Below are 14,149 nucleotides of genomic sequence, written 5' to 3' on the forward strand. Positions count from 1 at the left end.
TTTATTTACCTTCTATAGCTGTCACTGGAGCTGAGAGCCGGCTCCAGCTCTGAGGCCCGGCTCCAGCTCTGAGGCTGCGGCTGGCTGAAAGCAGGTATCTGGGTTTAGCTTCTATAATTGAAACATTGTTGCCATCACTGCCGCTCTAAGCTCTGAGGCCTGGCTGGCTGAAAGCAGGTTTCTGGGGATTGTTTAGCTTCTATAATTGCAACATTGTCTTAGAGTGCAGCTCAGAGGCCAGCAGCGGCAGGCGGGGAACCTTGGCTTCCTCCATCACTGGAGCAAGCAAGCCTCCTGTTCGCTTCAGCTGCCTGGCTGCCGGCCGCCATCTTGGTTGGCAGTTAATTTGCATATCGCCTTGATTAGTCAATGGGAAGGGTAGTGAAGTTACGGTTAATTACCATGTTTGTCTATTAGTAGATAGGATAGAATAGATGTATTATTGACATAAGAAATATCTAAACCTATAGAGCATTTTTATGAGCTTATTTGAACCAAACTGATGACAATTGTTGGGAAGCAAAATCTCAACAAATTGAGAAGACTCCAGAGAATGGCAGTTTTGCAGTTTATTTTATACTTTAGAATAAAAGGATAAGACAGATGTTTATGTGAAATCTATTTTTGGTAGATTAGGGGATGGGAGAAAGCAAAACAGGAAAATATCTGGGATTGGATAAAAAGTAAAATGGAGAGACACTTCTTTTACATTGGTGGACACAAGATAGTTAACATTTACAGCATAGAGAGATGGTATTTGAGGAACAAGATAACATTGAGGAGTTCTGTAGTCTCTGCTCTGCTTGTGGTAGGTGTGCCTTGAGGGGACTGGAAAAGGAAATTACTCTGACATTTAAAAGGTATGTGTTACCTTAGATGCAAAAAGACAACATACAGCCTCTCTTAAGGTAAAAATTGATCCTTGTCAAGGAAGCTACATGCGTAGGGTGTGACTACCCACTTTTAGTTAGGAATTTTTATGTTCAGACCATCCTATGTGGTTACTTTTGGTCTCTTAAGTTTGTAAAGATTCACCATGTAGGCCTCCCCTCAGCTTGTCTGGTTTAGTATGTGGTCCCTTTTTCATCCACAGTATCTATATATATAAAAGCCTAAGAGATTGTTCTGACAGAATGACCAGAATGACGTTGACCAGTCGCTATGACGTCCACTGACCACCAGGGGGCAGATGCTCAATGCAGGAGCTGCCCCCTGGTGGTCAGTGCACTTCCACAGCCAGCCTCCCGTGGCCCCTCCCCCCAGCCGGCCAACCTCCTGTGGGTCCTCCCCCTCCCCCACCGGCCAACCTCCCATGCTCCTCCCCCCCGTCTGGCCGAGACGCCTCCCCCCCACATGGCCTCGATTAAAGGCCAGCTGGCCGGCCAACCTCCACGGTCACTCCCTCCTGCCAACTGGCCCCCCATAGGCCCCTATCAGGGGGCTGGCTGGCCAACCTTCCAGGGTCCCTCCCCCTGGCTGGCTGGCCCCCCGATAGGCCTTGGTCACTGGCCAGGCTGAGGGACCCCACCGGTGCATGAATTCATGCACTGGTCCTCTAGTATGCCTATAAGTGAAACAATTTATTTTAAACCCTACTAGATATTGCCATAATAGTCTTTATAATTAGTCATACTAGTTTACGTTTATACAAATAGAGCATGAGAGCTCCTGCTTTTATACATTCCTCCTGACTTTTTTTTTTTTTTTAAATATATTTTATTGATTTTCCACAGAGAGGAAGGGAGAGAGATAGAGAGTTAGAAACATCGATGAGAGAGAAACATCGATCAGCTGCCTCCTGCACATCCACCACTGGGGACGTGCCTGCAACCCAGGTACATGCCCTTGACCGGAATCGAACCTGGGACCTCTCAGTCCGCAGGCCGACGCTCTATCCACCGAGCCAAACCGGTTTCGGCTCCTCCTGACTCTTAATGTTAGATTTAAAAAAAAAATTATTGAGAATCTGATCTGTGGGAAATATTTTTCTCTTTTAAAAATATTTTATTTGTATTTCCCTAATTATTAGCAGTATTTCGTGTTTCCTGAACATTTGGATTTATCCTTTTATCAATGGCCCATTTTTTATTGGGTTGTGTCTTTTCCTTTTTTAAGTTGACTTGTAAGAATTCTTTACATATTTTAAATACTAATTCTTTGTTGGTTATACAAATTGCAAATATATTTCCTAAGATAATAGCTTATCTTTACCTTTTGTTTAGAAAGTTAAAATTTTCCCTGGCCCATTTGTTCAGTGTTTAGAGTGTCAGCTCACACACCAAAGGGTCTTGGGTTTGATTCCTGGTCAAGGGCTAGTACCTGGGTTGCAGGGTCCATCCACACCTCCTGGAGGCAACCAATTGATGTGTCTCTCACATCAAAGTTTCTCTCTCCCTCTCTTCTCCCCTTCCTTCCACTCTCTTTGGAAATCAGTGGGAAAAATACCCTCAGGTGAGTAATGATTAACCAAGAAAAAAAAGGAAACTCTTAAAATTTAATCAGATTTATTCATATTTTTATTTATGGTTTGTGCTTTTTTCATATTCTTGTCTTCTAAAAGTTTTGCAGTTTTGCTTTTTACATTTAAGTAAGGATCTAATTTTATTACTGTTTTTTAAAAATATGGATAACCAGCCCTAGCCAGTGCCACTCAGTGTTTAGAGTGTTGGCCTGAGTATCAAAGGGTCGTGGGTTCAATTCCTGGTCAAGGACACATACCTGGGTTGTAGGTTTGATCCCCTGCCTGGTCAGGGCTAGTGCGGGAGACAATCAATTGGTATGTCTCTCTCACATTGATGTTTCTTTCTTCCTTTCTAAAAATCAATGGAAAAAATATCCTCGGGTCAGGATTAACAAAAATAAACCAACAAACAAACTATATATATATGTATATGGACTACCAGTTGTCTGAGCACATGTTTTAAAAATAATGTATCCCAGAGGTTACCAAATGTTTTCTGTAAAGGGCTAGATAACAAATATTTTGGGCTTTGTCAATCAAGAGGAAAAATTGAGGCTATCATATAGGTATTTATATAACAGGAAAGAAAAAATTTCTGCAAATTTTTAATAAAATTTTTTTACTAAGTTTAAGTAATTTTCTTAGTGTAATACAGGTCTGCTAGTGAGAAGAATGGAATTCTATTTATTGGGAATATATTTTGCTTTTGGAGGGGGTCAAAGTTAGTGTTCCCTGTCATCAAGTGATTGCAAATGTCCGCCTCTTAATGATTTGTAATACGATTTTACATACTTCATCTTTGAAAATGTGCTTTCACACTGACAGGTACTGCCAAATACTCATATCAGTCCATGAGCATGTGATTTTACTTGAGCATATTTATCACTTAAAAGGCATTTATAAAATTCTATTAGAATCTTTTCTGATATCTTTGCCTTTTAGCATGTCTCATTACATTGTAAATTAATGATTGAAAATTAGGTGGAAGCTCCTCAGTAGCACAGTTAAAAGGGCTTACACCAAGGTCTGAAAAACACTATTAGAACTGTAGTTTGCTTGGAAAACATATTGCTACAAATTTGTGTGCAAATGGAGATAGGACTTTGTCTTTTAACTTTGATAGCACAGGAGTGTGTGTGTAAAAAGCAGTTTCCCATTACTTGTGATTCAGATAACATTAGTTGTTGAAATGACTTTACCATAAGATAAGTTTGCATATAAGTACTGTTTTGTAATTTGAGTTCAGTTCATTAAGAAACATATCAAGTCTGCAGCAGAAGCTAATTTCCAAAGCCATTTGAGGTTTGATAATACTGGTTGAAAATCTTCAGTCTTGGCTCAAAACATTGCAGTAAAATGTTCCCATTGCTAAACTATCAAACTACTCCACAGTAAGGGCAATTCAAGAAATTCTGCTTGTATTTCTGATAAAATTTCACAGAATTAGTGATTGTAAAGTTTACAAGAGCAAATAACACCACTGGTTCACTACGACATGATAGATTCATGTATTTTTTGCAAAGTACTGCTGATGAATAAGACAATAAATAATCATAGGCTTGGAAACACCTCACCAAAGATAAATTTGTCCAGCTAAAGCTTTTCTTCTGCTCTATACATGTTTTTACCAACATAAATGTGGTAACATTTTAGGTTGTATTGTATTCTTGTTTTCTCAACCTCTTTGAAAATGATCTTGTCTCTAGTTCTTCCATGAAGAATATTCATAGAGGCCCTAGCCTGTGTGGCTAAAAGGTTAGAGCGTCGGCCCATGGACTGAAGGGTGGCAGGTTCAATTCCAGTCAAGGGCACGGACTTCGGACATCGGTTGCAGCCTCGATCTGCCGACCTGGGGCGAGTGTGGGAGGCAACCAATGGAAAAAAAATATCCTTGGGTGAGGATTAATAACAACATACAATAATATTCATAGAGGCTAATTCCTCAGTTGCTTCAAAATTGGCCCTGACTCCTCAAATAAACAACAACCCAGCAGTATTGGTAATATCAAGACCAAAATCTTAATGATTTGCTTTGTTTTTATTTGACTCAATATTTCTAGTATGTCAACTCTTTTTGCAATAGTTCTCACCCCAAGTCTGATAGCCTTAAGCAAGTTTATTTTCTGTGGATAAATTTCTTCAGCTGCTACCAACACAATCTAACTCACTTGTTGGCTAACTCACTTGCTTGGCTAACAAATGAGCCACTTAGAAACTTAATTTTGTTCTAATTTCATTTTTAACTTTTGTGAAGAAATTTTACTCTACTGAGATTTTATTTTAAATTTTTTAATTTTTCTGATTGTTGCAATCCTGTGAGTTGGGAATATTGTAATGAATGCTTAGTCTTGCCAAATGAACTCAGAGGGTTGCTAGAAATAAATGATAGAGAATTATTTAAGAGTGTTGAAATTTGCAAATGGGAAACACAGCTAGGCAAAAGCCCAGAAATGTTTCAAAGAAGAAAGGAAGGTTAAAAGTTTTTATAGTAAAAAGTACAGTGTTGAGAATTATCAGTTCTACTAAGTTCTTAGCCCTAGGATTGGTCCAGGATGGTTGTCAGTCAGATGTCAGGCAGTGAGGATGATGCATGCCAGATGGTCCAGAAGATGGGTGCCAGGAGGTCTGGTGACATCCCAGTGGTTTGGGTAATGGTTATCAGATGGATATATACATGAGTCATTCAGGGGATAACCAGGTGGCAATTAGAGGGTTATCTGGAAATATATATAGATAGATACAGGACTGGAAAGTTAAAGAATGGAGTCTTTCATTATGCCTCAACCTTCATAATGTTAATAATTTTAGTAGCTTGATTAAAATACCCCCCAAGATTGTCTCAGTATATGTACTTGGATTTAAATACATGAACTCTTAACTGGTAATTTTAGTGACTGAAAGCGGATAACAAAAGTTGGTTTCTCAAATAACAAATAAAAATGAGTTGATGGCTACTTTATTATAAAGAAAATAATTCCGTATTTTTGAGTTTTGAAAATGGTTTGAAAAATCGACTTCAGCTTTTATTTTCAGTACAGGAGCAGTGGGATAATGAAGCCAAATAAAGGAAGACAGCTTAAATAAGTTAGAAGAGAGTTTGTTTTCTTTTCTTTCTTTCTTTCTTTTTTTTTGAGAAAGATTGACATCTTAGAAGAACCCCACCTTTCCAAAAATAATTATATATACATATAAATGTTTGAGACCACATGATTTAGGGAAAGGTAATGACAAGTTGTATAATTACAAAGTTAGCTCCCCAGGTATGCTCTTTTTTAAAAAAAATATTGTTGAAAGTATTACATATGTACCTCTTTTTCTCCCATTGACCCCTTATTGCCTGCCCCTATCCCCCACCCCAGGCCTCCACCACCCTATTGTCTGTGTCCGTGGGTTATGCATACAAGTTCTTTGGTTGATCTCTTCAGGTATGCTCTTTGGACCTAAAATGATTGAGCACTATCTATTAGGCCTAGAAATAACAATTTAAGGCTAGAACCCAAGTTGCTATTTTCTCACTGTAATGAAAATGAAATCTTGAATTATGGTATAGTGTGGCTAAAGGATAATTTATTGCATATTCTCCTACCTGTGGACATTTGGGTGATTTCCAATATTTCTCTTTTATGAATGTTCTCTGTTAGTGTTTTCTTTCAGTGTGCATTTTGCTCTTTGATTTTGTTTATGATGTTTTGTTCTAAAAAAGTTTTAAATTAGAATGTCGTGAAATCTTTCTATTTTTTCCTTTATAGCTTCTGGATTTTATGTCTTGTTTAGCACAAATTATCTTATTCCAGTGTTATAACTATTGTCTCTTAAATACTTTTAGAATGCTTTTTCCTTTTAGCTCTCTAATCTATCTGGGATTTATTTATGTGTTGAGTGTAAGGTAGAGATAGATGGCTAGTTTTTCTCCCTAAGTGAATTGTCTTTTGTTTCAGCACCATTTATTGAATTATAATAAACAGTGTTGCAATAGTATTATAAACATTTCTCGGTTTCTAGAACCTGTTCTCTTTCATCTGTAGGTGTTCCTGTACCAGTAGACTGTTTAATTTCAATTGCTTTAAAAGACTTTTTATAATTGGTAAGGCAGTTCCCCCTCATTGTTGTCCCTTTTCAAAATGTTCTTGGTCCCTGGCAGGTGTGGCTCAGTTGGTTGGAGTGTTGTCCTGTTCCATACACCAGAAGGTATGGGTTTGACTCCCAGTCAGGTCATATGCCCAGGTTGCGGTTTCATCCCTGGTCGGAGCATATATGGGAGGCAACCGAGGGATGTTTCTCAAATCAGTGTTTCTGTTTCTCTTTCTCTCTCTCCCTCTCTCTCCCTGAAATCAATTTAAAAAAAGGTATATTCCTCAGGTGAGGATTAAAACATTTTTTTTTTAAATGTTCTTGGCATTTTTTGTGTTTCTCATCGACATGAATTTTAGAGTCAGTATATCAAGTTCCACAAAAATCTTTGGGATTTTAAAAGTGGAATTGCCTTGAATATTATATACGTTAATTTGGGGGAAGAATTTATGTCTTTGCAATATTGGGTATTCCCACCCAACAGTATGGTATGAATTCTCTGTAAAGTTTTCTAGTTTTCCTTATGTATGCTGTGTTTAGTAGTAGTGAAAAGAATGGGTTCTAGTGCCATGCTGCTTGAGTTCAGTTCCTGGTAAGCTTGGACAAACCTTCGTTGTACTTTAGTTTCCTCATCTGTAATATGGGAATAATACCTCTTTAGGGTTATTAGGAAGATTAAGTGGGTTAAGACATGCAAGTTAATACATTTAAAATGTGAGCTATTGTTATTAGGTTTATATTTAAGTATTTTATAGTTTGTTGCTTTTGTGAATAGGAGCTTTTATTTAAATCTCATTTTAATAAGTTATCTTTGCTACATAGGAAAGTTCATGCTTTTTGTTCATGGTTCTTGATTTTGGATACTTAGCTGAACTCTTTATTACTCATTTTAAAAATTTTTCTTTAATTCTCTAGGTAGTCATATTTTGCAATTATTTGTTTTAGCTTTCACTATCTTGGCCTCATAATTTTTCTATTTATGTATATTTTGAATCTTTTTTTATTGATTAGGACTTCCAATGTAGTGTTGACTAGAAGTGATGATAAAGAGCATTTTATCCTTGACTGTCTTTAAATGGATTTGATGTTGACTTAGTGGAGTTAGTCCTCTATAAAACAAAGGACTTTGTGTGTGTGTGTATGTGTTGTTAATTTGTTAAGGAGTGGGTTTTGGGTTTTTATTAAATTACTTTTATTATACAAATAATAAATGGACATGTTTTCATTACAAAAAATTGAAAAAGTATAGAAATTATAAATTAAGGCACAGAAGTTCTTGTATCCTGTTTTACTTCTATTCCTCTCCATACACACACACACACACTAGAGGCCTGGTGCATGAAAATTTGTGCACTTGGTGTGGTCCCTCAGCCTGGCCTGCACCCTCTCGCAGTCCGGGACCCCTTGGGGGATGTCCACCTGCAGGCTTAGGCCTGCCCCCTGGGGGGGTTGGGCCTAAGCTGGCAGGTAGACATCCCTCTGGCAGCCCGGGAGCCCTTGGGGGATGCCTGACTAATGGCTTAGTGCTGCTGCGGAGGTGAGAGAGGCTCCTGCCACTGCCTCTGCGCTGGCCAGCCATGAGCCAGCTTCTGGTTGAGCAGTGCTCCCTCTATGGAAATGCACTGACCATCAGGGGGCAACTCCTGTGTTGAGCATCTGCTCCCTGGTGGTCAGTGCATGTCATAGCAACCAGTCGTTTTGCCGTTTGGTTGATTTGCATATTAGCCTTTTATTATGTAGGATTACTGTTACATTTGTTTTGTATCCTCTTATTTCATTTGCTATACCTTTATATACATTTAATGTATACATGTATACTTATAATATTTATCTTTATGAAACTAGGTATTAGATTTTAGCTGATATTTTGTTTCACTTTGTCAGTTTTAAGTGCCTATCATATATCAGGCCCTCTTTAGGCAGTAACATTTTTTGTTCAACAAATGTTTCTTAAATATTCCCTAAGTACCAAGCAATGTCTTAGGTGCTTGTGAAAGAAAAGAAAAGCCTTGCCCTTTGAGCTGACATTCTAAAGGCCCACATAAGAACAATAAGAAAAAAAGTCAAGTGATGATAAGTGGTGTGAAAAATGTTAAAGCAGGATAAAAGAGGATAGAGATTGACTGGGGTGCTATCTTAGATACTATGGTTAGAAAAGGCATTTCTGAAAAGTGGGCATTTCAGCAAAGATTTGAAAGAGATGGAGCAGCCATGCAAATACTCATCTGGGGCAAGAGCTGATGGAATAGCAATCACGAAGGCCCTGTTTGGAATGTTAAAGAAACAACAATAAAGTTATTTGGTCAGAACAACAACAAAAAAATGAATAAAGAGTGGGGTGGGAAAGGAGGTTGTATAGGTAGTGGGGGAACATTATATGGACCCTTAGGGCTGCAACAACACTGGGTGACTTAAACAACAGAACCTTGTTTTTCTTCATTTCTGGAGTCCAAGTCCACCTAGAAGTCCAAGGTCAAGGTGTTAGGTTTGGTTTCTTCTGAGGTCTCTCTCTTTGGCTTGCAGATGGCCACCTTCATGCTATGTCCTCACATGGCCTTTCATGTGTGTGTGGACATGTCCAATGTCTATGGATCCAAATTTCTTCTTTCAAAAACAACAGTCAGATTAGATTAGGGCCACTATAATGGCCTCATTGTAACGTAATAATCTCTGTAAAGGCCCTGTTTCTAAATGCAGTCACATTCTGAGGTATTAGAGGTTAGGATTTTTGCAAAAGACTATCGGGAAAACAGTTTAGCCTATCACATTCTTGATCTGCTTTATTCAGGCTGCTGAGGATAGATTTGAGGTATGTGTGTTGGATGGGGGTGAGGAGTAAGCTGGAGTATTGAGGTTATTTAAATGCGATTTTTGATATGGAAAGGAGAGAGATAAAGCCATGTATTCAGTCTTCTTTCTTAATCAAGTCCTTCTTTTCTTTGTACCTTAATATTTTCACTTTCTGCTAGACGAACTTTTTTCTTATCGGCAAGGCTCAAATTAAGTGTGCCTTGTCTCACAGGCCTTCCCTGATTGCTTCCTTCTTTCTAATACTATGTGTTTACTTCTGTCAATTTGTATTGTACTGGCTTAATTGTATTGCATGGTACTAGACAGTGAGTACCTGATGGTGAGGAATGTGGTTTTATTCTTTTTTACCCTTAATGTAGCATGGTATCTAATACATTAAAAGCTGCTAAGCAGCCTGGCCAATGTGGCTCAGTGTTTGAGCATCAACGTATAAACCAGGATGTCACGGTTGGCTTCCAGGTCAGGGCACATGCAGTTGGGGGCTCAATCCCCAGTAGGGGCATGCAGGAAGCTGCCAATTGATGATTCTCACTCATCATTGATGTTTCTATCTCTCCCTCTCCCTTCTCTGACATCAATAAAAAAATATTTTTAAAAAGCTGCTAAGTAAATGCTTATTGAATAACACGTAAGAATGAGTATAAACAGGTTTGTAGTAGGCACCCGTCATCAAACTGGCATAGCAGTTTTACTAAAATAGGATAATCATCTCTCTGCTGTGGGATTGTTTTCTTAGAGCTATATTCAATTTTTAGTCCATAAAAGCAGCTTTGGTGACTGGTATAAAATATCAAATACATTGTATCAAAGGGAACCAACAGAGTTTAAATGTATGAGATTTTGCTTTAATGTTTAAGCTTACATGACTGCTCCATACATTGGGGGATATGTTTCTCTTAAGTCTTCTGGTATGGTAGAATGTTTATTAAATACTTACAAACTAAAAAAATAGTAAGGTGGTCTGAGTGGGGGCTTTAACTTCTAAGATTTGGTTTTTGAATAACTATTTTCATAGTTTAAAATTTAAAAATGTAAATGGTAATTTAAAATATACACTGTATATAGGGGTGGGCAAAAGTAGGTTTATAGTCATTCATTTGGAAAATAATAAATAATAATACAATAATAAACTTGCGTATTCACAACTGTAAACCTACTTTTGCCCACCACTGTATATAGTACCAAGATTTGGTTTTTGAATAACTATTTTCATAGTTTAAAATTTAAAAATGTAAATGGTAATTTAAAATATACACTGTATATAGGGGTGGGCAAAAGTAGGTTTATAGTCATTCATTTGGAAAATAATAAATAATAATACAATAATAAACTTGCGTATTCACAACTGTAAACCTACTTTTGCCCACCACTGTATATAAAATACAATGTAGTGTCTCTCATCCTTTCTTTTCAACTACTCAGAAACTGATAAGCTTTTTTGAGGTTCCCCTCCCAGAACAACCACTTTGATTAGTTTAATTTAAAATAGTGTTGGTTTTCCTGTGTGTACTTGAATTTTTACAAAATTTTTGCTAAGCTGATCACTTGTATTGTGTATTCTAATAAATTGCTGACTCAAATGTATTTTGTTTTGTTTTGTTTTAGATACATCAAATTACGAAATGGCTTGCAGGCACTTTTGATTTCAGACCTAAGTAATACAGAAGGTAAAACAGGAGACGCAACAGATGATGAAGACGAAGAGGAAGAAGATGACGAAGAAGATGATGATGATGATGATGATGACGACGACGATGATGATGACGACGAGGATGATGATGATGATGATGAAGATTCTGGAGCTGAAATAGAAGACGATGATGAAGAAGGTTTTGATGATGAAAATGAGTTTGATGATGTTGATGAGCATGATAACAATGATCTTGATGCTGAAGTTAATGAATTAGAAGAATTAGAAGAGAGGGCAGAAGCCAGAAAGAAAGCCACTGAAAAACAGGTGATTCATGTCTATTATATCTTTTTCTAATTTGGAAATTCTTTGGGATAAGTTCTAAACTTATGTTTTATTTTTTAATGGCAAAAATGAAATCTGTATCTTTTGATCTTCAGCAAAGGTCAATTTTGCATAAAGGTTACATTTATAAACATTTTGCTCTGATTATAAAAGTGACAAATGTTTATTATAGAAACATGGAGAATAAAGACAGACAAAATAACCCTGGCCAGTGTGGCTCAGTCGATTCCAGTCAGGGCACGTACCCAGGTTGCTGTTCGAACCATACCTAGGTTTCGGTTCAGTCCCTGGTCAGTCGGGGTATGTGGGAGGCAACTGATGGATGGTTCTCTCTCACACTGATGTTTCTCTCTCTCTCTAAAAAAATAAAATAAACAAAAATTAATAAAAATATTTAAAAAATAACCATAACTCTCAGAGGTAATCACTGGTAATATTTCGATATATCTGTATTTATGCATATTATATATTTCCAAACAAATGCTGAGAGGTGAGGATCTGCATAGTTTTTAGCCTTGGATAGAGGAATAAGAAAGAATATTATCCTTGGAGAGAATGGAAAAAGAAGAAGAACAGGGATAGTATAGAATCCTCACCTGGGACTATAGTTCTAAGAGTCCTCATATGGGTAATTGAACATGATTTCTCTCCTTTTATATGAGAAAGCACCAAAAATCTGGATAACTTACAAGTAAATTGGAAGAATTGAAATAGAAGTGAGGAGTTGATCTTAGTGTGATATATAACAATCAATGAATAAATAAAGAGGATTAATAGGGAGAATTTCAATCTTTGGATATCTTTTGAAATATGCCTCCTTTTTGCAGTTGGAAGTACCTATATTAGTGGGTCATATTTTCTAGGCATTAAAGTGGAATTGGTCAAATGTTAAAGCTAGTTTTTTGAATATTGATAGTACATTTAACATGTATAGTCCACATACAAATGAATTAAAGTTCAGATTACTAAGACTAAAATCTAGATGTCAGATGTATTAGATTATAAAGTGATCAGTCCTCAAAGATTTGAAGGCGTGAGATACAAGTAATAGATAGGTTTTAAATAAATCCTTTGATAGTCACTCTTCTGTAAAAATTATTTTTTAAAGAAGATTGTGCCAGTTCTTTCACTAAGTTGTGAAGGGATTGAATCTTATTTGCTCCTTGCTATTCATATTATGAGTAATGACTGTTTTGGTATGGCATGATAGGTCAAATGGTTTTAGCTTGGAAAACCAAAATACTGGGGTGGGTGGGGGGGAAATGCATATATGCCACTTGATAGTCTATACCAGTGATGGCGAACCTATGACACGCATGTCAGAGGTGACATGCGAACTCATTTTTTTGGTTGATTTTTCTTTGTTAAATGGCATTTAAATATATAAAATAAATATCAAAAATATAAATCTTTGTTTTACTATGGTTGCATATATCAAAAAATTTCTATATGTGACAAGGCACCAGAGTTAAGTTAGGGTTTTTCAAAATGCTGACATGCCGAGCTCAAAAGGTTCGCCATCACTGGTCTATACTAAGATCTTTATAAATAAATTGGGAATTAATAAGTTCACTTTAAAATAGATCTCATAGTTCTACATAGAATATTAACAGAAAGGAGGAATACTGACAGAGTGGAAACAATACTGACAATCAGGAAATCTGAGTTCTAATTCTGACTCTGTCCGTATGTTTCTGAATGATCTTAGGCCTTTTCATTTTCTTATTTTTTTACTCATTTCTAAAACAGGATTAGATTACATATTTTTTGAGGTCCATTTTAGCTCTAAGACTGATTGTGTTATAACTTCATAACTGAACATTCCCTATCTATAAATTTCTTTCTATATTTATTAGTGGCTTTTCTTGTGCTTTGGACTTTTTTATATCTTCTATCAATTGATAAGCAAAACTCAGGCTAAATTTTAAAAGTTGTCTTGACAGTCAATTTTACTGTCAAGACGTAGTAAAATACCTTAGATTTATATAGCAATGGTGAATCCCTTTGACAGATGAAGATGTGTATGCAGTATTTTTGGTATTCCTTTTTATTTTGTTTCTGTTGATCAAATTCAAAATGTTTAATTCTTCTAGAAGCAGCAAGGTCAGATTCTAATGATCCTTTAAAAAAGAGTTTAGATACTGCCTTTTCTGAGAACTCAGTATGGTATATTCCTTCATAAAATATTGATAGTTAATTTTCTGGGTGATATTAGAAAAGAATTGAGGAACCTAATGTAGTTTGAAGAGGAGATCAAATTGTTTTGATTCAGAAATAGTGGGTACATTAGTGAAAGGAAAGATCCCATGATTATAATAATGGAAAATGGTTTATATTCATTGAATGAGTAAGTGTCTGCAAAAGGGAGATATAGTAGTTTAGATAAGAGTAGGCTTAAGAATAGCATAGAGTTTTGCAGTGGTTTTATGATTTAACTAGAGGCCCAGTGCACAAAAATTTGTGCACTAGCGGGGCGGGGGAGAGGGGGTCCCTCAGCCCATCCTGTGCCCTCTCACAGTCTGGGACCCCTCAGGAGATAATGACCTGCTGGCTTAGGCCCACTCCTGGGTGGCAGAGGGCAGGCCCAATCCCTAGGTGCAGCCCCTGGTCGGGCTCAGAGCAGGGCCGATTGGGGAGTTGGGGCGCTGCCCCCTGTCATGACAGAGCAGGGCGGATCGGGAGGTTGCGATGCCACCCCTAGTCACGCTCAGGGTACAGCCGCTTGGGGGGTTGGGGCACCGCCCCCTGTCACACTCAAGGCCGGGTAGATAGGGAAGTTGCGGCGCCACCCCCTGTCACGCACAGAGCAGGGCCGATCAGGGGGTTGGGGC

At 37.4% G+C, this 14,149-nt stretch overlaps 1 protein-coding gene across 3 annotated transcripts in view; it reads left to right on the plus strand.

The window, feature by feature from the left end:
* Positions 1–14,149, plus strand: part of NRD1 (nardilysin (N-arginine dibasic convertase)) — an 80,539-nt gene that overhangs the window by 6,936 nt on the left and 59,454 nt on the right. For all 3 annotated transcript variants that reach the window (XR_001363331.1, XM_005872482.2, XM_005872483.2), the window contains exon 2: positions 10,949–11,300. Coding sequence is in view for 2 of the 3 variants with exons in the window: in XM_005872482.2 (XP_005872544.1) it covers positions 10,949–11,300 (352 nt within the window). In the remaining variant the exon portion in view is untranslated. The remainder of the gene's footprint in view (positions 1–10,948; positions 11,301–14,149) is intronic.

The sequence above is a fragment of the Myotis brandtii genome, unplaced genomic scaffold (assembly GCF_000412655.1).
Source record: "Myotis brandtii unplaced genomic scaffold, ASM41265v1 scaffold382, whole genome shotgun sequence".
Classification (NCBI taxonomy): Eukaryota; Metazoa; Chordata; class Mammalia; order Chiroptera; family Vespertilionidae; genus Myotis; species Myotis brandtii.